Raw genomic sequence first — 20,339 nt, 5'->3', positions numbered from 1 at the left:
TCGTCGAAAGCGCTGCTCGTTGTTGGTCTGCGGCAAGCTGTCGCCCCAAGTCTAGCCCATCTAGTGATTAATTGTTGCAGAACTTTTCCCGTCAACTTCACGTGTTCGAGGCGGCGAAGAACGGAACGGCTCTTGTTTCGCACGGCACTGTTGCCGAAAAAGTGCTGGAACGGCGCACAACGGAGCTTCCAGTTCGTCCGAAGATTAGGATTTGATTTATGGCGGGCTGGACTAGCGGACGTTGCGAGTGGAAAAATCATTATGTCCATTCTCTTGCATGCTTCGCTGTCTCTGCCACACCGGTGTAATAAATTTCATCTCGCATGTCTCGTCTAAATGGCGACGGTGTCAACGAAAAGTACGATTAATTGCAATTAGAGCTTCCAAATTCTATTTTTTTTGTTTCCAAATTCTTTTATCAGTTTTAGTTTCAGATGGCGATAGGAACGAAATTAGAGCCCGGTGGATGAAACTGTCCCACTGTCAGAAAAGAAGAAACCATCCAATTATGGACCATACAAAGTTTTCGCAGGAACACGAACACAAAAGTTGAAAAAAAAAACGCCATGAGGGTCATAAATTTTGCACCGCATTTCAGCGCTCAGTTTCGACCAAAAAGCTGCCGAAGCTCGCTATAAAATATACGATTTTGCTGACACTTTGTGGAATGAACTCAAACAGTCAACTTTTCATGGCTTCAAGCTTAAAGAAACAGTAAGCAAACATCGAAGACGAAGTTACAACAATCGACCACTGGGCTTTGTTCCAAAGCACACAAGTTTCGTGCGGTTCTTGCCCGAATTTAGCCGGCCATCATGGACAGGACGCTCAGAAGGGATATGAAGAAAATAAAGTCCAACCACCGCAGATCTTCATACAATTGAAAGGTATTCGGCCATCGTGTAACAAATCCTTAGACAATCGGTAGGGAAAGATTTTATCAAGATACAGGATAAAGCTTCCAACTGACCGGAAGTGCTGCACAAAAACGGTTGGAACGGATAAAACTTCAAACTCGAGAAGATGCCTTTAACAGGATGAATTCGCAAGTTGCTCGACGTGAAGGTGATGCCCCTTTGTCCCCTTGCGTCGATAACTAAATTTGAGTCAAGGTTTTACTGCGAGTATTTCTGTCGCTGAATTTTATGCTGTCCATCCCTTAGCTGGAGTCACGACGGAGGCCACGAAAGCAGCGCACCGCCAGGAGTCGTATAGAGGCCGTCCCCAGGTATGGACCGAAACACCCTGAACCCATAAAGCCCCGGAGCGTTGATCGGCCAGGCAGACCACATCAAACAACCGAGCAGCACCTGCCCAAAATCGAGAAAGCAACCAAACCGAGCACGAGGACATCGGAAGGAGTGGGGTGCCACGGCCAGGTCGTGATTGCAACGATGCCGTCCATCGTTCGTCATCGTTCGAATAAAACTTCTTACTTTTACGAGGTCCATTAACAAGAGTGTCCTTGTCTAGTGGGCGATCTGACCTGACCCGGCCTACCGCAACTGTTTTGAGCGTGGGAGCCAACTGTTCGGGACGGCGAAAGGAACGTTCTATGACCGAAGCCGGTAGGGAACGGCTTGCTTTCCTTATCATAAATCAAAATCTGATCCTCCAGCCGTCCATCGCACGGCCACTATCGCCACTAAGTTTAGGAATAAAAGTGAACGGTCTCCTGGGCCCTCAAAGCCGGCAGGAAAAGGCGCACCCCCGTAAAAAACGACGACCGATAAGCCCGACGCTGGCGGGTGACATAACCAGGGCCCAGGGTGGCCCAAGTCCACTTGGGCCGCCGTGGGGATGGCCGAATTCCTGACTGACCCTCCTGATCCAAACTAACGGAGGGGAGCACTCGACAAGGCAATCACCTCTCCGGCTACGGGAAAGAGACAGCCATACCAGGCTGAGCAAGCGAGAGACAGGATCCGCAGGCCGAAAAATGGCGAACTGCGCGCCGAATAGACCTCTAACATCGGCCACCAAAGCGGCTCAGTTTCGAACGAACAACGCACGCAAGCGAAGGTGTCGGATTGCGCACGCCGGCTGCGCACTGCGGATGCCTTTGGAACAAACTGCCCTGTGTGTCCCTAGCCCTGTGGCTCCTTCTGGGCGTCGTGTCTGCCTAGTGTTCCTCGCCCGGGCGTGACGTGTGACGTGTGGGGCTTCGTCCGACACTGGCCGCCAGATCGTTAGTTAACGCGGCCAGCAGTGTGCGCCTCTTACTAGACACCTCCAGAGTGCCGTGAAACAATCGACCAAACATTTGCGCCACCGCCGCAGTGGATGAGCAATAGCAGCGGGCCATTGCATCACTAGTCACGCGGTTCGTGCAGAGAACCCGGAGTGTCGTTGCCAGTGTCCAGGACCTAGGAGTATCCGTCGATAGCCCACACAAAAAATGGCCCTCCATCTGGTGCCGTGGTCCGGTTGGCTGCTGGCGGTAAGTAGCCTAGTAGCCGTTCGTCAATTAAAACCGCACCACCGATCGATATGTTTCGGCCACCTCGCCCTGCTCGTTGGCGTAACCGGCGCGCACCACTTACATCAACCGGCCCCCCGCGATCTCGTTCGTTTTGTGATGCGTGCCGTTCGTGCGTGGCTTTTTTGCGTAGATTTGGCCACCTGCTCACGCCCGTGCCTCCCAGGCGCGTGAGAGAAATAATGAAACTAATTGCCGCCATGCCGTTAGATGTTTTGATCCAGATTCGTGCCCGCGGTACGGCACGGAACCGCCTTTTTGGCCACTAACGAAGATGATGAGCCAAATGGCAGTCGAAAAAAAAGAGAGCGAAAAAAGAAACACAAAATAGGCGCGCCGGATTACAACCACCCGGCGGAGCGACAGGTGGTTGAAGAAGTAGCATAATGCATAGATTGATCCCCTAGTGTGCCTGTCCGATAACCCATTTTCATTAGGTCCACCGGGACGCCGGGTGTTTTCCATTTGTTTGAGGGTGAATTTAAAAAAATACGAAAAAAAATCAGTCACACTTCGAGTGGAGCTTGCGGGAAATGCTTTCCACATGTTGGTAGTGTTGGCCATAGCTCCCCCCCAGAGTATTAACCGGATTTTCTCATGAGATCGTCGGTCAAATATTATCGTGCATAGGATCACTTTAACGACCAAAGACCGCTATCGACTGCCTATCGAAATACTCGATGTGATCTGTTGGAATTTTTGCAACCATCTTTAACCTCTGGCTTTAATCAAATCCTTAACGAAAAAGAACATTAAAATGCAATTTACACACGCTTCGGTTTCGTTTCATTTTCGACTAAGTGCGGCCAGCAGATCGATCTATAAGCTAACGACCGTGTTTCGTTTAAAATGCTTGTTTAGAAAGCTCATCATATTTTTCCAATTGCACATATTTGCAATCGATGGTTCGTTCGCAGATGATCCCTCTGTTGGGACCGAATTATCGGTTTCTACGCAAAGGCCGTTCGAACCGTGACAGTGCGTTAACTTGAGTGCAAAAGTTTCAGTTGGTGATGGCAAAGTTGGTGTGAAAAGTTGTTCACGTACCGAGAGACCTAAACTTTGTAGGAGATTGAAGGATTGAAGCTTGTACATTACTATAATTTAAATTATTTAAAGGATACCACGTAGCTGTGAATTGTAAGAAAATACAGAAAAGCTAATGTCAACATCCATGTTATTTTTTATTAATGGAGCATGTGGAATCGTTCTATTGAATCAACTTATCGATTGGTTTCCAATAAGTAACGTTCCATTGAGACCCCGAAAACATGCATAATCTTGCAGTTGTAACGGTCACTGTTGAAGGTCCAATGGGTCACGAGAAAAGGACACGTGTCGGTTAGGTTGCTAACACGGAGAGCAGACCTGGATCTAAAAGATCTGCTGGAAGCGTAAAGCTTAATCTCGTAGATCGCAATGCTGATGCTTGAATTTGACCATAATCAATTTGAGTTTATGAAGGAACAACGCAATTGCTCTCCTTAGCTACAAGATGTCAAGTCCCAGAAGAAGGCAACGATCTTTGAAGCCCCAAACAATATGGAAACTCTCGTTGTTGATTATTCACGAACCAACATTTTGGTATTTAAATGAGACCACCCGTTTATAGATCATAGACCATAAACAGTGCGCCACTAATTCGATGGTGTTAACCATCAAACATAAGTTAAAAATACGCGCACGTGGTCAACAGGTGCTCCACGAAAGGTTGCACTGCTGGACCTGCCGGGCCCTAAACGCCGCAATTGGCACATTTCCCACAGCTCAGTTTTCGATTTCGTTTCCGGCTACTAATTGAGCAGCCCCTCAACTATGAGCGCGTGGCCTATGGGTGGGCAACATAGTGTTTCAAAAACAGCACAAAAATCAAACACCGGAGAGATACGGCCGTTTGGAGGCAACGGCCCTTTAAGCCGCGGCGAAACGGCTCGTGGCCAGTGAACAGTGAGTCGACACTGTCACCTACTAGCACATGATGTTTCCGTAACCGTGCCCACACCACACGCCGTCGCTGCTTCTGCTGAATATTTATGAGGCCAACATTGGTTGGAAGTTTCGCCAATGAACTGTACACACGTGGATTGCTCCCCGGTGGGCTCGGCACACGAACTACGCTCAAAAAGAATCCTTTCCCGAGCCAAAGGCTATTATCGCTAGTTTATCGAGATAACGATTCGGGTTCAGAAGTTTACATTGGTCAGAAGCTGATCAAAATAGACTACCAATTAAGAATAATCATTACCGCGTATTGCCGTGTCGTAAAGCTGACGATGAACGTTCTGGGCAGGGCATTTACAGCTCTGGGTTACCACTGATCAGTTTATAGTCCAATTAATGAATTACTCTCCGGTGTAGAGTACCCAATTATTGCCAGCGGGATATTCGAACAATGTATCAACTTCACTACGAAAGCTTAAGTTGACGATGATACTTCTGTTAAATTAGGCTCCTGTTTCTGTTTTAATAATTGGTCAGCACTTAATGACGATGATCGTGCAGTAGCTCTCGATACTCTCAAATACGCCTCATCGAACTTTATTACTTAAAACACCCTTCAACTTCAATCAAACCGTTGCCGAAACGAGCATCAGTTCTTGCAACCACTTGTTCGCTACAACTAACATCACGGCATTTCTTCACCCCGTTTAAAAGCCACCGCTCCGACAAAAAAAGATCGTTCGCTAACACGTCCGTGTGAATGGGTTGTTGTTGGTGAAAAATCGTTCCCGTCGTGCTACTGAGACCCACTGAGGTGTTGTTGTTGCTCCATGCTAAGAAACTACGCCAACAACAACGATCCCCGAATCGAACGATCGGGCGGCGCCGTGTTCGCATCATTGGGCTCAGCAATGTTTTGTGACGCACTTATGCAAAGCAGCCGGCTTTGGGTGTGACGTGTGGTGGCGTTGATTGGATTTCACGCCCAATTTTAAATGCACCGACTTCACGTAACGCACATTAGCGGGCGGTCATATTGAAACATCAAAAAATGTAGGCCCCTACACTTACCCGGGCCGTGTGATCGGGAGAAAATTAGCCAAGTTCAGTTCCTAGCGCCAGCTCAGCCTATGTAATCAGCCCCGGCAGAAGACAAATAGTGGGCGCTCTGCTGATTATGTCGACTCGAGGGATTCCCCAAACTAACGGTCGGTCTGATAGCGTATCGAAAGGACCCGCGCGGGGCACGGATACGGCAAGATCGATTCGAACCGATCGCGTCCAAATTACACGCTAAACTGCCCACCGATTACCAAATATCCGCCCCGTCGGTATCTTATTGCGCGCCACATCACTTTTGGTCAATGGTGTCAATTTCGGGTGTCGGTATCGAAATCTCCGATTGGGAGATCTACACGCGCCATTTTGCGGCGGACCTGTCCCAAAGGCCTACACAGTAATTCACAGACCTGTCGGCGCATCGAAGCAGGAAACAATTAACCGATTATGGTACGAGAAGCGAAGCCGTGGAGCTCTACAATGCCACCATATCTTACAGTCTATTAGTCAAGGCACCGAACGCCGCTCGAGCGTGTAATGGCTCAAGCCTAATGAAATGTGAGGTTATGTGCGAGGTGTTTATTTGCTCGCTCGGTGCGTATTAATTTGTGCCGGATCAATCCGCTGCTGCCAATGTGGTTCGTTTTGGTCCGGATCTACGCGAGACTACGAGACCAGAGATTAGCCTCCGGCTGCCGTTAGAAGCCGTTCCGTACACAGCGAACCGGGGCACGTGTGCGTTGGTCTAGCATTAATTCACGGTAATCCAGTGTCGGTTTGACAGGCAGCGGATGGCGAAAACAAATGTGCCCGTTTGCTCGCGGCAAAAATATGTGACCAAGCCTGTTTTCTCTGCTCTCGACACCGAAAAATATGTAGGACTCTCTAGCCGTCTGAAGGACGCCGAGACGCGAAAAGAATGTCCAGCGCTTGGGGTCCACACCCCGACGTAGGAGGTTTTGCCGTTCTCGATGGACTTGAGTTGGCCGAAAAATGGAAACGGAACGGTTAGTCCGCTGGTACCAAAAAGGGAAAGTGTCTCGCAGAGGATAGTAACGAGAGGAACGCTACGGCGAAAGAGATTGCTGGTGAAAGAAGTGTGTGCAATTTGGGGTATTTAGTGGGCCAAGGTTGACCACTTTCTAGTTTATCGTTTAATGGGGCGCTCTTGGCGTAACAGATAGTATCAGCTATTTGGGGCTTTTGCATTGCAACAGGACCAGTTTACAATCTTCAACCAGTTCAATCAAGCTCGGCCCGTCTGCGTCTAGGTAGTGTGCGATACCGGCAGTAAAGCCACACCACTAACCTCCATGGTCGATTGGATGCGTTCTAGGACTCACTAATGGCGTTCGTCCGAAAGGCAATGAACTTGTTGCTCACATCGGCCAATGCGGTTCACCAGTTCTTCCTGACAGAAGAACAAAGACCGATGGATTTCTTGTTTACGGCATCGTGGACCACTGAGGGGATGAGTGGACCATTTCCGCCATACGATAATGGTCCATTTTGGTGATCTAAATTATAATCCCTCAGAGTTCAGCACTCCGTGAAATTTGATCTGCAAAAACAAATGACACCACAATCGTTGCCAGTCAATGCCAAATTTTACTACTCTCGGGTTTGACAACTGGCCGCTGACAAGCTTCGGGCGATCGATGGTCGTGACCTCTTGTAGATGCTTATTAGATTCGATTAGATCGAGTGGAATTGGAACTTGGCAGTTAAGATAAACGCTTGGCCCTAACCTAGGTGAACGCAAAGCCGACATCAAACCAGACAACATGGTCGAACTAAGAATGAAGACCAAAGATTATGATGGGAGCATCGGCACAGGAACTCTCGGAGGTTTGCCGTTACCGTTTGCCGTGTACCAAGTAACATTCCGCAGACCCTACGATGGCTGACCACCGTTGGCTCAGGTCGACCGTGGATGAATTTAAGCGTAAATCATGAACGATTAGCGGCCTCCGCGAACCGAGTGGCGGCCAGTTCTAGAGAAGTCGGCAACCGGAACGGCTGCACCAGGGACGTTTTGCGGTTGGTTTTTTGGTGGATTTGGGGGATTTGGAAAGTGTTGCATAACCCCATTTCATGGGCGTGCCCACCGGGTGGGGTTATCCCTCACCGTGGCCCCCCATTTTATCCCCATTTTACAGTGTCAACCTTGTCCACAGCCGTAAAACTATTTGCTCGGATTCTCGCTTCCACCACGGTGCAGTAACAGGTGCCGGCGGTCTAGAGAAACCGACTTCCCGTCTACACCACAGATTCGATGCGCACGCCCGAGGGTGTATGTTATCATAATCGCCAAGCGAAACATAAGGCCCCCCGCCGGCCTAGTGGCAAACAATCAATTGCGCAAATTGAAATCCGTAACACCTGACGCGCGACGTAATTGAGCTTACGGGCGCTCCCCGCACTATATGGCCGCGAGTTTTTTCACGCTTTGCTTTTCCGTTCGGGAGCCCTCGAACATAGCGCCATGGCCTTACTTTCTTTCGAGAGTCTGACTGCTTGTCGCGCAGGTTCCGTGCCGAAGCGAACGAGCCTTACGTCCAGTGAAGAGGAAAATTTCCATTAAATTTAAGCTAGAAACCGGCCAAGACCAAGGGACCAAGATGACGGAAAAAGACCGAAACAATCGACGTTCGGCGTGGTTTATGCTGCCGCACGCCAACTCAATAGGTCACGCCCAAATGCATCCGCTTCGGTACGAATCTGATCGAATCGTTTATGCCCCGGCCGGGCCGGTGTTGTGGTGGTCAATCGGGGTTTGGAGTTTCACAAGCCACCGGCGATGGTCACACAGTGGCCGGGGGTTGCTGGGGTACCACCACGTGCTGTGCTGCGGTTAGTGTCGTCAAGTGAGTCGCCGGGCAGATTCCTGTGATCGGCCCCTAAGGCCAACACAGGCCCGGCTTAGATCGGCCACGCACTGCTGGCTCGCCGACCACTTTCAACACCTCTGCTCTCTAGTGGGCCGCTCCGATTAGGGGTGCTGTCGAATGTGGCTGATTCGATTAATAATCCCAAGCGCAAGCGGTGGTTGGTTTCGGTCGCTGCCCACGGCCTTGAGAGGCCTTGAGCGCCCACGCGGATGTGGTACAAACATCACGGTCCTGTCCATTATTGCGCTAGGTTAGGAACAGCTTGCGACCATTGCGGCACAGCTCTCTAAGAGCCGGCACCTAGTGACACCATCGGACACTACCGTTGTTGGCTTATCGTGGAGTGGCACTAACAATTTTTTAGGCATGTCAACCATTTATCATTTTGACATTTCGACTATTCTAGATACAAGGTCATCTTGTTTAGCGTCTTTGGCAGGACGCTGAATATTTGCATATTAGTCCACTGGGAAAACGATATCCATCTTAAAAAGGATAAATTGATACTGGGAGAAGAATTCGGCGCATCATCCAACAGGAACTTAACGTCAAGCGTTACAAGTCCTAAAACGCGCATGATCTTACACCACAGCATAAAAAGATAATAAAGTATCTGCACTTGCTCGAAACTGATCATTTTACGAACATTATGTTTCTTAGTGGGAAACAAATCCCATTTAAGTCGCTTGAGTTTGAATAACTGAAGGAAAATGTGAACTTTTGAATCAAAAGTCCTTTTTTCATCAAAAGTTTGGGCAGCAGAGACTGCCAATGGATGGCTTTCTAATGGTTTCCATCGAGTCTTCCACACAACTTTTGAAATAAACCATTTGCTCAGCATTTCACGTGAGCCCCAAGCCCAACATTTCCGGAGAAGGGTCCATTTTCGTAGTCTTCATCCATTGACGAACCAAAAATTGTACAAACGATGGAATGTCAAGGTCCAGGAACCACGAACAGGCGGTGGTTCACATTCTTGCGTGTTCCGTCGCGGGTTGTCGAACCAGTTGCTTGCGCAGGACCTGCCAAGAACGGGCATTCCGAATACCGTTACACGAACTGTCATTCGACGTGGGACCCGTCGCAGCCACTTCGTCGAATCGCGTGCCCAAACCAAAAAGCTCAACTCAATTTGTGTGATTATTTCATCCGCAGGTAGCGATAGTGACCTGGCACCGACCCCAGGCAGCAGTAGCAGCAGCGTACAATGTGGCGGAACACCGACTGGACTACATTAAGTTGGGTGAAGGTCGTGAATATAACTATCAGTAAGTATCCGGGCCCGGTGCCGGGTGCCGGGGGTGAAACGCTTGCCACATTAACCGGACAACCTCTCTCTCTCTCTCTCAACAGTTACAACGATGGTGTCGCTTCCGGATTCGATAAGCGTAAGTTCTACAAGCGTCCACAACTGTTCAGCAAGCCACCGTACACGCTGAAGAGCTTCCCGGGGCCCGTCGAGCAGATTGTGACGAACGAGTTCCAGGCGCACCCGGAGCAGACGTCCTACGTCAAGCAGGAAAGCTTGCTGCCGGTGTACGAGTCCCACGAGAAGAGCGTCCGCTACATACCGCTGGACTTCGGGTCCTCGAGGAACCAGATCCTGGGCGAGTTCTCGCTACCGGTCGGGCATCCGACCAGCCCACCCCTAACGTCCAACCTGGCGCATCGCGTCATCCAGATGATTCAATTGCATCATCCGTCCAGCGCGAAGAATGCAACGTCTGGCGGTCTCAGCAGTGTCTCGTCGGTGCACTTCCAAGTGCCTGGACAAGCCCCCTCGCAGGCGTCATCGTCGTACCACAGCACGCAGCATCCGGGCAGCTACCAGTACTTCAACGCCCATCCGGTACCGGCGTATGAGCTCGTGCGGCCCATCAGTAGCTTCCCTCCGCCGCGCCCGTACCTTGCGCCAGCCCTGACCACCACGAGGGCACCGTATCTGGCGCCGATACTGCACAAGAGCACGACTACAACCCCGGCCACACCGGCAGCGGAGTCGAAGCCGGTTCGAAGGCCGCCGACCTCGGCCCCGACCAGACCGTACGTAGCGCCGGGGGTCACGAGCGATCCGCTACTGAGCTCCGTGTCCCTCGCCAACCGGCTCAAGTACACCTCGAGTCAACGGCCAACGTCGTCGTCCTCGCGCCCACTGACCCCAACGACCGGTGGCACTCGCAACCAGCAGCCATACGAGCCGGAGTTCGACATAGACATAAGAATTGACCTTCGCGATGACTCTGCGTAACGCTACTTCGTCGGTTAAGTTAATGGTAGCATAATTTAAACAGTTCCCCAGTTCATTTCACTTCCCCATCATCGTTGTCCGCTACACATCATGCGCGCTAAATACAAAATACCCCGAGGGGCCCGGATGGTGCGGTTCCCGGAATACGAAAAATGAGGTCATTATTGCCTTTTCTTTTGTGACAAAATGGCGGCCACCGCTGGATCAGTGTGTCCTGAGTGTCCTTGTCGGTGTCGTTCGCCCACCGAAAACTCAAGGCCATCAAGGTTTTCCCGAGATCCAGAAAACACTCAACACTACAAGAATTGCCACAATTTTCGGACCCCGGATGGGTATGGACCGGGCGTTAACGAGCATAATCGGCCACAGCATCAGACCTGGGCGGGGAGGTGCCGAGAAAGGGCGGTTTGGAGTAGAGTAGAGGTTACCGAAAGTAATAGCCACCCTCCCGCACGTTGGCCACCATAATGCGCACGAAATAACAATAAACGGGTTTGTGTTGGTGTCCGTTTTGCCAGGAACAGGAACGTTTTCGCCGGGGCTTCCCTCCCGATACGGTGGCGAAAATGGTCAAAGTTGGCACAAAAATGGTGCACGGTGGTGGAAAATGGAACCACCCGACCCGAGAGTTATGTTACGGTCAGTGGCAGTACGGGGCAACTTTCGTCACATCCTGCACAACACTCGCCCATTATGGGGCCGAGTGTGTTGGGGACTCGTGTTAAAAGGGTTCCGTCACTCTATTCTATCGACACCGGCGGTGATCCTCGCGCGAGATCCGCTGCGGTTGCGGTAGCTGAGCGAGCGGAAAAGGGACCTTTTACCAGCTTCGGGTTACCGCATGTTTCGTTCGGTTGATACAACGGTTATTTAATTTTGCCGTCGAAATTGGTATGGGCGAACCCAAGCGTATTGACCTTTCACGCCACACTCTGGCAAAGATCGTATGTTCTTGAAATAAGGCAGCAACATAAATGCATGGCTAGATTGGACCGAAAATTAAAAACCATTTTAACTACAACCCATTTACATTTTAACTTGCTGTCTAGCGAATGCATTTCAAATGTATTCTGAAGAATGTGTATTGCTTAGGCACCTGGCTCTAGAAACGTTTTTAGCTTTTAGCGGGAGCGTTTTAAATCGAAAGCAAAATTAAAATTTATCACGTCGAACGTTATTCGAAGGATGATTTATTGATTGAACAATGATGAAATTATTAAACGTTCGTCATTAATGCTTTCTTGATGCCCATTGAATTTGCCGTTTGCAATTATCTTACCAAAAAACCAGATTTCTTAAAAGATAGCGCCAAATAAAAACAACCGACCGGAAACCGCAAAATGTGCGATAGAAAAAAAATGTGCGCAAAATGTGCGACCCACATGCTCAAATTTAAAATAAATAGCAAGAAAATATCTTTTCAGCGTCGTTACTTTCCACGCTCCACGATTGCATGAAATTTTCTGTTTTTGTTTCCGATTTCAAGTTCTCCGTTTCATAATTGGGACTTTTTAACGATTAGAATCGGAATCGAAACTGCGCAATTGTTGGAGCTGTTTGCCAAACAACTGTTAACTATCTTCCATTACATAACCGGCAGCTCATCGAATGCTGGGCATCGAGATAGAGAAGTAATTAATGAAATTGAATGCAGCAAAGTATTGACTACAATCAAGCCAATGACCAAATAACTATGTGTGGGTTTCTTTGTAAAGTTTTGGTAAACTGTTTAAAACCCATTCGTTTTCTCAACCTAATAATATATATAAATCCTGCCAAATTTCGTTTCTTTTAACTACGTTCATTCGACGCTTGGTTGCGCGATAATTGTTCGGTTAGCAGACCATCAATTTAGACACGACCAATCTGACTTCCAAACACTTCAACCGTTGCAATGGTACAAATTATACAAAAGTGTCTCAGAAAAATTCTTTCTCCATACAAAAGCAAGTTGTACGAAATCAGATGTTCCAAGCCAGACCCAGATGAAGCCTTTACTGATGGCGGAAAGGACCTAAATCCTGCTATATCAACTATCGTAACACAACTGTTTCAGACTTCCGATTATTCGGGGTCAGCTTCCGGCGAAGACAAGGTTAGCACTGTGATACGAAGTAGTCCTACCCGCCTCTCTTTGATCTCAGCCGGTAGCCTTCAAACAGAGCATCGAATAAAACTCATTGAAATTGGTCCGGTCAAATTTGCATTTTCTACCCGAGGCTGCAAAATGCTTCACTAATGCGATTTGCATAAACTTTTGTTCCGAAACGAAATAGCTAATGAGAATATTATATAAACCAGGAAGGTTTACAGATACCGGATACATAGCACCGACATTATTATGCCTTCGAAGGTACCCTCAAACTTTTCACCAAACATTGTGAAATTCGATTTTGCTGCGCATTGGCGAACGATTGAGGCAGTGGCTTTGGGCTGTTACGTGAAAAATCGCCTGCCTAACGGACGGACGGGGAAGCTAATTTGCGAGGCAGGATGATCCGCGCGTGGCATTCAGAAAACAAGTAACTTTTTACCTATAAAAGGCGTACCTTCATTTACTGTGAAATGTTGTAGGCGTTTTAAGAGCCCACAAAACCCCGTAAAAATAACTGCGCTGACGAAGCGATAAAGTCATGTCCGTTTCCGGGCAGTCTCATCATTACACGATGGCTCGTGGGAATGTTGGCTTTTAGTGCGCGATGCTGCGTGAACGCTGGGCCAGTGTTCACTGGGGAAGCCAGTTCGACGGGGAACGTGGTCACAAAAATTAATTGAAGAATAACAATCCGCGTCCCACCGGGGTCCTATCCGGGAACCTACACACACATTTTGAACCGGAACATCGCCGCCGATCGATATCGTTCGAACAATGTCGTCGCGAGGGTGATCTTTCCGTTGACATTTTTCCTACCACAATACGGCCGCGTGGAGAACGAAATGGAAATGCGGTAACTATACTTAGCATTCCGACGTTGCTCCTTCCGAACGGCCCATTCCGACAGGCTCGCGGCCGTAAATAGCATAACCGCTAGGCGCAGTCAACAGTACGGAGTCTCGTGACGAAAGCACTTCGTGCACACGCAACACGAGCGATCCGACGTAATGGTTTTTTTTTTCGTTGGTCGGAAACCCAACAAATGGTTGGCTACGGTATTGGCAGTACGAATTAACTGTGGATCGGCGGAAAGTGTGACTTCTCGCTTAACACACGGCCGACTCTGCGCCGACCGGCCGACTCTGCAACGTGTGGTGGCTGGACCAATGACACGGAAGGTCCTTAGGCTTCAGTGATACGGCCACTAAACCTGTTACGAGCAGATTATTCAAAATCAATAATACCACCTCGGCGGTCTGATCTAAGGCTAGACGGGATAGGAAGAAAACGGCAACCTATCCTGCCTACGGCTCGTGACGAACGTTGCCGAATCTAGTGTAAGGACCATGAAACACTCCGGAGTACCCGATTTAGATTGTTTACATTTCAAAATCGCTGGAAACGGTGTGGGCCGGTTAAAGCTGCTGAAAAGGCCGTCATAAAATGGCATCAATCATAATCTACGCCAGCCAGTTGTAAGCTCTGCCTAAAGGAGTTGGATGTTGGTTGCTGGGTAACCCTGGTCCGAACATGGTGCCGAAATACCGAGGCACGGTTCCGGGTCTGCGTACGCAGTACGGATAATGCTTGTTTGAATAATAAAGCACACATTTCTTGTGGCTTCTGTTGCTTATCAGTCCTGCAAGCATCCAGAGTGGTTCCACTCGTCTCATGGACTTCTGCACGTTTCAACAGAGCCGGTGCTATGACGTACGTAAGCGTAATTTTTATGATCGCTGCTCAAATGAAGTATAATCTTTTGGGATCATAAGATGTTCGCCGCACATTCGTGAATGGCTGGCCCTGCCCATGAATGGTGGTGGGTGCCCATGTAAAGTTGTAAGCTATTGATTTTTGATTGCTGAAAAATTTAAACCCCTCACCAGCGCACTTGTAAGAGGATATGAGTCAAGGGATAAATAAATAATTCTCCAACGGAAACCGAATGTCTAATTTTGACACAATTGTCTTTCACATGCTGCTGTAAAGCACGCGATTGCAATTTATAGGCCAAAAGGGAAAGGAATTTACGTTGACAATAAGCACACAGTTTGTACTACAGCACGGTGCTACTAATTTAATATGTTGATCAAGGCGACCATTCCGTATACCTTTATTTCGTTTATGTAATTTTAGTAAACACACTGAACGTTTTGCTTAAGTTTTTTATCATTCACCTTAATGCCAGCAACTCTTAACAACCCTTCGGAAACTGATAAAGTGCTCTTTTTGCTCCATTTGGAATGGCGCGCAGACTTTCAAATAGTTGTGAGAAGTTGTGTCTAATGTGTCCCCCAGGACGTGTGCGAACACCAGCAGTGACCATAGCGTACCAAAGCTTCAACGTCCCGCCACAAGGCCACCATTTACTATTTGAAGCGCGCCCCCCTCGAGTTGCGCTGCCAGTAACAGTCACAGAAATAATCTCATGAATAAAATGCTAATCACTTACATAAATTTTACTCCACTGGTAGTCCATTTCACTTCGCCATCGTAGAACACTCAGCTCGAAGCGCACGCTTATTCGGGAAAGGCTGCATACAACCGCAACCGTTTCTTTCACTTGCGCGTTTTTATGTAACACACATCTGTGGGAGAATTTAAGGACATTGGAATCTCAAAGTTATGCACCAAAAACTGGAAAAACAAATGCTCACGCGTGCACGTGAAAGATTCACGCTGAGAGTCACAACCTCCTTCGGGTGGTAAACACACTCAACAGGATATGTAAGCGCCACGTGAAAACGGACTAGCTTCGGTGCTGGCCACTTGGCAAAATGGCACTACAAAACGGCACGGTGCACACCGAACCGACACCGTAGATACAACCAGCAAACGGCAGCTGGTATCCTTGTCGTTGCTTGTCGTTTCCAGAATGCGCAGTAAATGCAGAAAAGCTGGGAAAAATCTAAACGCAGTATTCGGCCTGTTCACCCGTTAGTGCTTCTCGTGGGCTGGCCAGGTTCGTTCAGCTTGTAGGAACGGTTATCGTCAGGTCACAGCAACAAATATACGCCCATTTTCGCATCCCCGGGGCTCGGTGAATAATATTTAATTGAAAAAGCTTCTTGTCATCCGACGGTGGCTGTGGCGGTCTGAATCTGTCGCAGCACGCAGCAGGACACACTCGGGAGCACTACCACTGACCGCACTGCGAGAGAGTATGGTGCGGGAAAACTGCGTTCACACTGGGACACTCGAAACGGGAAACCATTCCTACGTTGGGTACGCGAAGAAAATCGATTACGCTTTCCACATGCGACTTGTAACTTTCGTTTTGATTTCTTGGTAAGGATTGAGACACTAATTTTCTGTTCGGACAAGTAGTATTACGCGAAAAGATGTTGCACACCCGTTTAATTTAACCTTTTTTGGCACGCACCTAAACCAGATGAACTCAGAAACGCAGGAACCTTTGCCAGTCGGTCTCGCACGAGAACTTCTCAGCAACTGGAGAAAATTCCTTCGGTCGGTGTCGGTTTTTATGTAACAAAACGTTCGTCGGAGCGGACACTAACACAGCCGAAACCGGAAAAAGGCCGAGCTCTCACGGAGAGAAGTTCGGAAAATGTGGAGAGCAATTGGTAAGTCCTTGTCTCAGTACTCGTTTCCTGCTTACGAAGTAGCATATGGCATTTCGGTTACTACGTACCGGCCCGCGATTATGCTAAGGTTGTTTTCCTTATTGTTTACTTACAGTTTTCTTTCCATTTTTCTCTTTTTTATTCGATAAACCATCCGTGCCGTAAAGGGAACAAAGAAGACGGAAAGTTGCAAACGAACGAATTCTTTTCATTTTTTGCACTACGATGTTTGATGCACCTCTGACAGTTACAACACTTGCGTTAAAAGCTAGTAAGATTTATCACTTCTATACCACAACCGTACACGATAACTTCATTACTACCCGCAATAAAGGATAATCCTTTAGCATCCGATATGCACGTATTCGTGGCCTTGATTACGTCCAGCGTAGAGTAACCAGCAAAGCTGCTAATGTACAGTCGTTGATCCACACCAACGCTTACTACTTGATCATTGCCTAGTAGCCGGATGCCATTAACTTGTGCGGAGTGTAAAAACTGGTCGCATACGCCTGCTACGAGCACTATCTTCGGCTTGCCGTCTACAGCCGACAATTCGAACAGTGACACACTAACCGACTGATCGTCCCCCCCTGTGGCTATCAGGATTCTATTCTCAGCAACCAACTTCACGTCAACTGAATTTACGCCGCTCCTGTGGTGCCGGTGTCGATGGAAAGGTTCTTTCGAACCAGCAACCTCCCAGAAGCATAGATACCCATCGGTGGCCATTGTTACGAAAATTGCCCTTGATGCATTTACGGTGACCACATTCAGAATACAACGGCCATAAAATAATTCTGTCTCCAACAGCACCGACCACCGGTCATCGTCATGGGACAGTTTGTAGATGCGAATAAAACCATCTGAGCACCCGAAAACCATTCGTTTGTCGTCAATAAATGAGGCACACATGAATTTTGTTTCCGGATCGTAGCTCGACTGTCGGTTAGTTTTCCACCGGCTGCGCTCTGCATCCGAGGAGAGCAGCATGTACTCACATTCTTCTTTCGGGTTCAAACTGGCCGTCTCGATACTTGTCACACAAATTTGGGCTCTTCCGCCAGCCGATATTAGCAACAATCGATCGCCCAGTGGCTTCACTAAGATCGTTTTGATGCTAGAGATGTGACTGTGAATGAACGTTCGTGGTTCCTCCAGCAGTTCTCCGTTGATGAGGACATTAACCCGCAGAATGTTATCTTCGCCACCAGACAGTAACAGATAATCGAAATTGTCGCGACGAGCAACGCACAAAACATTGCACGCGCGAGTATGCCAATTATTCTTTGGCATGCCAAGTGCACTGCCGATATTGAGTTCGAAGACAAAGTGTATCCTCTTAAGCTTCTTATGTTGAATGAAAAAGAATGTACAGCTGCCCGCCGGGTCGTCATAACAGAAATCCCACTGTCGGTGTCCTCCTCCGCAATCGAATTGGAAGATGGTTTCATTGCGTGCATCGGTCATTAGGAACCGGGAGTCGTTGAACCCTAGGTAGAGGCGCCCGCGTTTGGTTAAAACCGTGCGATCGATCCAACTTATTGACGTTTTGCGTGAAATTATCCTTTCCAGTTTCGGTTGGGTTGTGCTGAGGAAGAGCTCACAAATGCGACCATCGTGGCCGGTCGTTGTTAAGCGAAATTCAGATAGGGTGCACGGTTCTACCACAACAGACGTTATGCCGAGTTTCCCATGTACGTTCGGTAGCTTAAACACTGGTGCCACCTGCATACGATCGAAAACGTACATATGTCCTGAACGATCGGCCATCAATAGGTAGCCTTCCACGGGAATCACAAAAAACGTAATCCATCGCTCGGCAGATTTGGGAATGCGGTGCACTGAACAAACGGACGACAGTGTTTCGTCATACACCAGACAACGTCCATAGACGTCACAAAGCAGGACAGTTTTTGATCGCTCACAGTAATGCATGGATCGTATCGATCCTTCTGGCAAATTCTCACCTTTCACGGTTTGCAATGGTTCGGCGGCAAAGGACACACTTTTCTTCGCAATCAGGTTCATTACTCCTCTCAGCGACACGTCGTACAGGAAGATGGTGCAACCTCCGGCGAGGTACAAATAAGAGCCACCTGCTTCAAGGATGCTACATTTGAACTCTGCGGAGTGCGCCAGTGTATGTCCGATTGACCCGTCTTTCTGCATACTGATGACAGAATTCTTGTTTGTCACCGCTACTAAGCAATCGACGATAAGCATAAAACGAATCTTGCACAAGTACTCCCCAGCCACCAGGGATGGACTAATGTCCTTCACTTCGGGTTTGCCGTTCGAGTACTCGGCGTCGTCCATCCATCGTTTGATGCAGTATTTGTGGAAGTTGCCATTGCTGGCCGTGATAAAAAAGGTTGCCGTTTCCGGATCATAATCCATTCCCCAGAGCGTGGGACCTTCGTCTAGGCGTTTTTTCAAGAGCAAGTCCCCGTTCGTGCTCCACAGGCACAGGTGGGAATCTTCTCCGATCGAAGCGACAAGTGTTCTGCATGCTGTAGGAGAATCGATTCAATTGGCTATTACTTGTTCGAAAGGAAGCAGATGATGTCCAACTTACCACTTTTGATGATGCGACATTGGAAAACCCTTGCAGTGTGTGCAAAGCAGTATTGCTGCTCCTTCAGCTCAACCGTATCATCGTCTTCTGTTTGCCACACTTTCCAAAACTTAACCGAACGGTCATCGGAAGTGGTGGTCAGGAGGCCGATTTCAAAGTCACACGCTATCGAAAATATCACTCCGTTGTGTGCTGAAATGCTTTTCAGCACCTGACCCCGTGCATTCCCAGCGACGCGCCAGATTAGCAGCAATCCCAATGCTGTGCCCGTAAAGCACACCAACTCTTTCCATCGTTTCCCGCTGACCGTAGCGCAGTAGAGTGTCGAACCATCATCGCAGGCACATTTGTCCACGAGCTTCCAGGTTGTGGCATTAGCGGTAAGGTTGAGTAGCACTGCTACACCATGGCTAGTCATAACACACAGTTGCGTAGCGGTGAGTAGTGAAATGCAGCTAATGCGATCGCAAATCCGCTGGCGGACATGAGGCACAGGAAACTGTTGCACTTCCTCCGGTATCGCAATAACCGAACATTCACTGAACGTGTGGTCCTGGTCCTGGCAGTTCAGGGTAGTGCTGTACAGTTCACGCCCTGCATGAAATACAATCTGATAAAAGCCGGCATCGTGGAGGCACGCAACAATCCCATTTATCTTGTCTAACAATCGTGGTACAGTAGCAAATGTGCGATGTGTATTTCCGCTTGCATCAAGATACAGCAAAAACAATCGGTTGCCGATGGCTGCAATATAAGAGTAAAATAAGCTGATAGGAAAATTGGACGTGCCGAACCGGATGCTTACCCGCCAGAACCTTTTCACCGCCCAAAGCACGAGCACAAATTGCATCAGTTAAAAGCCGCATGGCGAGACAGACAATACAACACTGGCGACAGCCGATGAGCTAATCAAAACAATTGAATCATAATGGCCGGCAAAGGAGCTTCTATTTTTATTCGTGGGGTCAAATCTTTTTATGCACGGTTTTTATCTCCTTATGGATTTCTATGTTCCAAATCCAATAGAAATTGTTCAAAAACATCGAGAAAGAGTTGGTCGGTTGGTTTTACACACAGCTTGGTTCGGTTTTTGACAGCAGTTTCTGACATTTGTTTTTTGACAGCAGTTTTTGACAGTTGCGTTTTGACAGCAGCTAGCGTAGCATTAGCATTCGACGGCGTAACCACACGCGAGCCCAGGAACTGCTTTTTGCACTGCACATCAGCGATTCGAAACAATCGAAAAAGGATTGTAAATCTCGCTTGAATCGCTGCGGATTGCCGGCAAACAGTTGGTTCGGTGTGTGTGGTGAAGTTGTGATTCGCGATCAGTGATGCAGTTGCCCTGCAACGTTGGCTAGTTTTGCAGGCGGCATCGAAGTTTTTTCGCTTTTCGTCTTAGCGCCTATGTGCGCGCTTCGCACCCGCGAGACAGTTTGTGGTCGTCCATTTGTGGCTGTGTGC

The 20,339-nt window shown here is 48.5% G+C and overlaps 2 protein-coding genes across 2 annotated transcripts; one reads left to right on the top strand and one right to left on the bottom strand.

The window, feature by feature from the left end:
* Positions 1–7,263: 7,263 nt before the first annotated feature.
* LOC131207467 (uncharacterized) lies at positions 7,264–10,618 on the top strand. The gene is made up of 3 exons (XM_058200081.1): positions 7,264–7,356; positions 9,526–9,638; positions 9,724–10,618. The coding sequence occupies exons 1-3, from the start codon at positions 7,264–7,266 to the stop codon at positions 10,616–10,618; spliced, it is 1,101 nt and encodes a 366-aa protein (XP_058056064.1).
* Positions 10,619–15,272: 4,654 nt separating this feature from the next.
* Positions 15,273–19,736, bottom strand: LOC131207466 (uncharacterized). Its single transcript, XM_058200080.1, has 3 exons — positions 18,876–19,736; positions 18,268–18,810; positions 15,273–15,301 (listed from the first exon to the last, which is right to left on the bottom strand). The coding sequence occupies exons 1-3, from the start codon at positions 19,723–19,725 to the stop codon at positions 15,273–15,275; spliced, it is 1,422 nt and encodes a 473-aa protein (XP_058056063.1). The 5' UTR covers positions 19,726–19,736.
* Between the last annotated feature and the right edge of the window lie 603 nt (positions 19,737–20,339).

The sequence above is a fragment of the Anopheles bellator genome, chromosome 2 (assembly GCF_943735745.2).
Source record: "Anopheles bellator chromosome 2, idAnoBellAS_SP24_06.2, whole genome shotgun sequence".
NCBI classification, from domain to species: domain Eukaryota; kingdom Metazoa; phylum Arthropoda; class Insecta; order Diptera; family Culicidae; genus Anopheles; species Anopheles bellator.
Note: the sequence above shows the minus strand (reverse complement) of the source record. Positions and strands in the feature narration are given on the sequence as shown.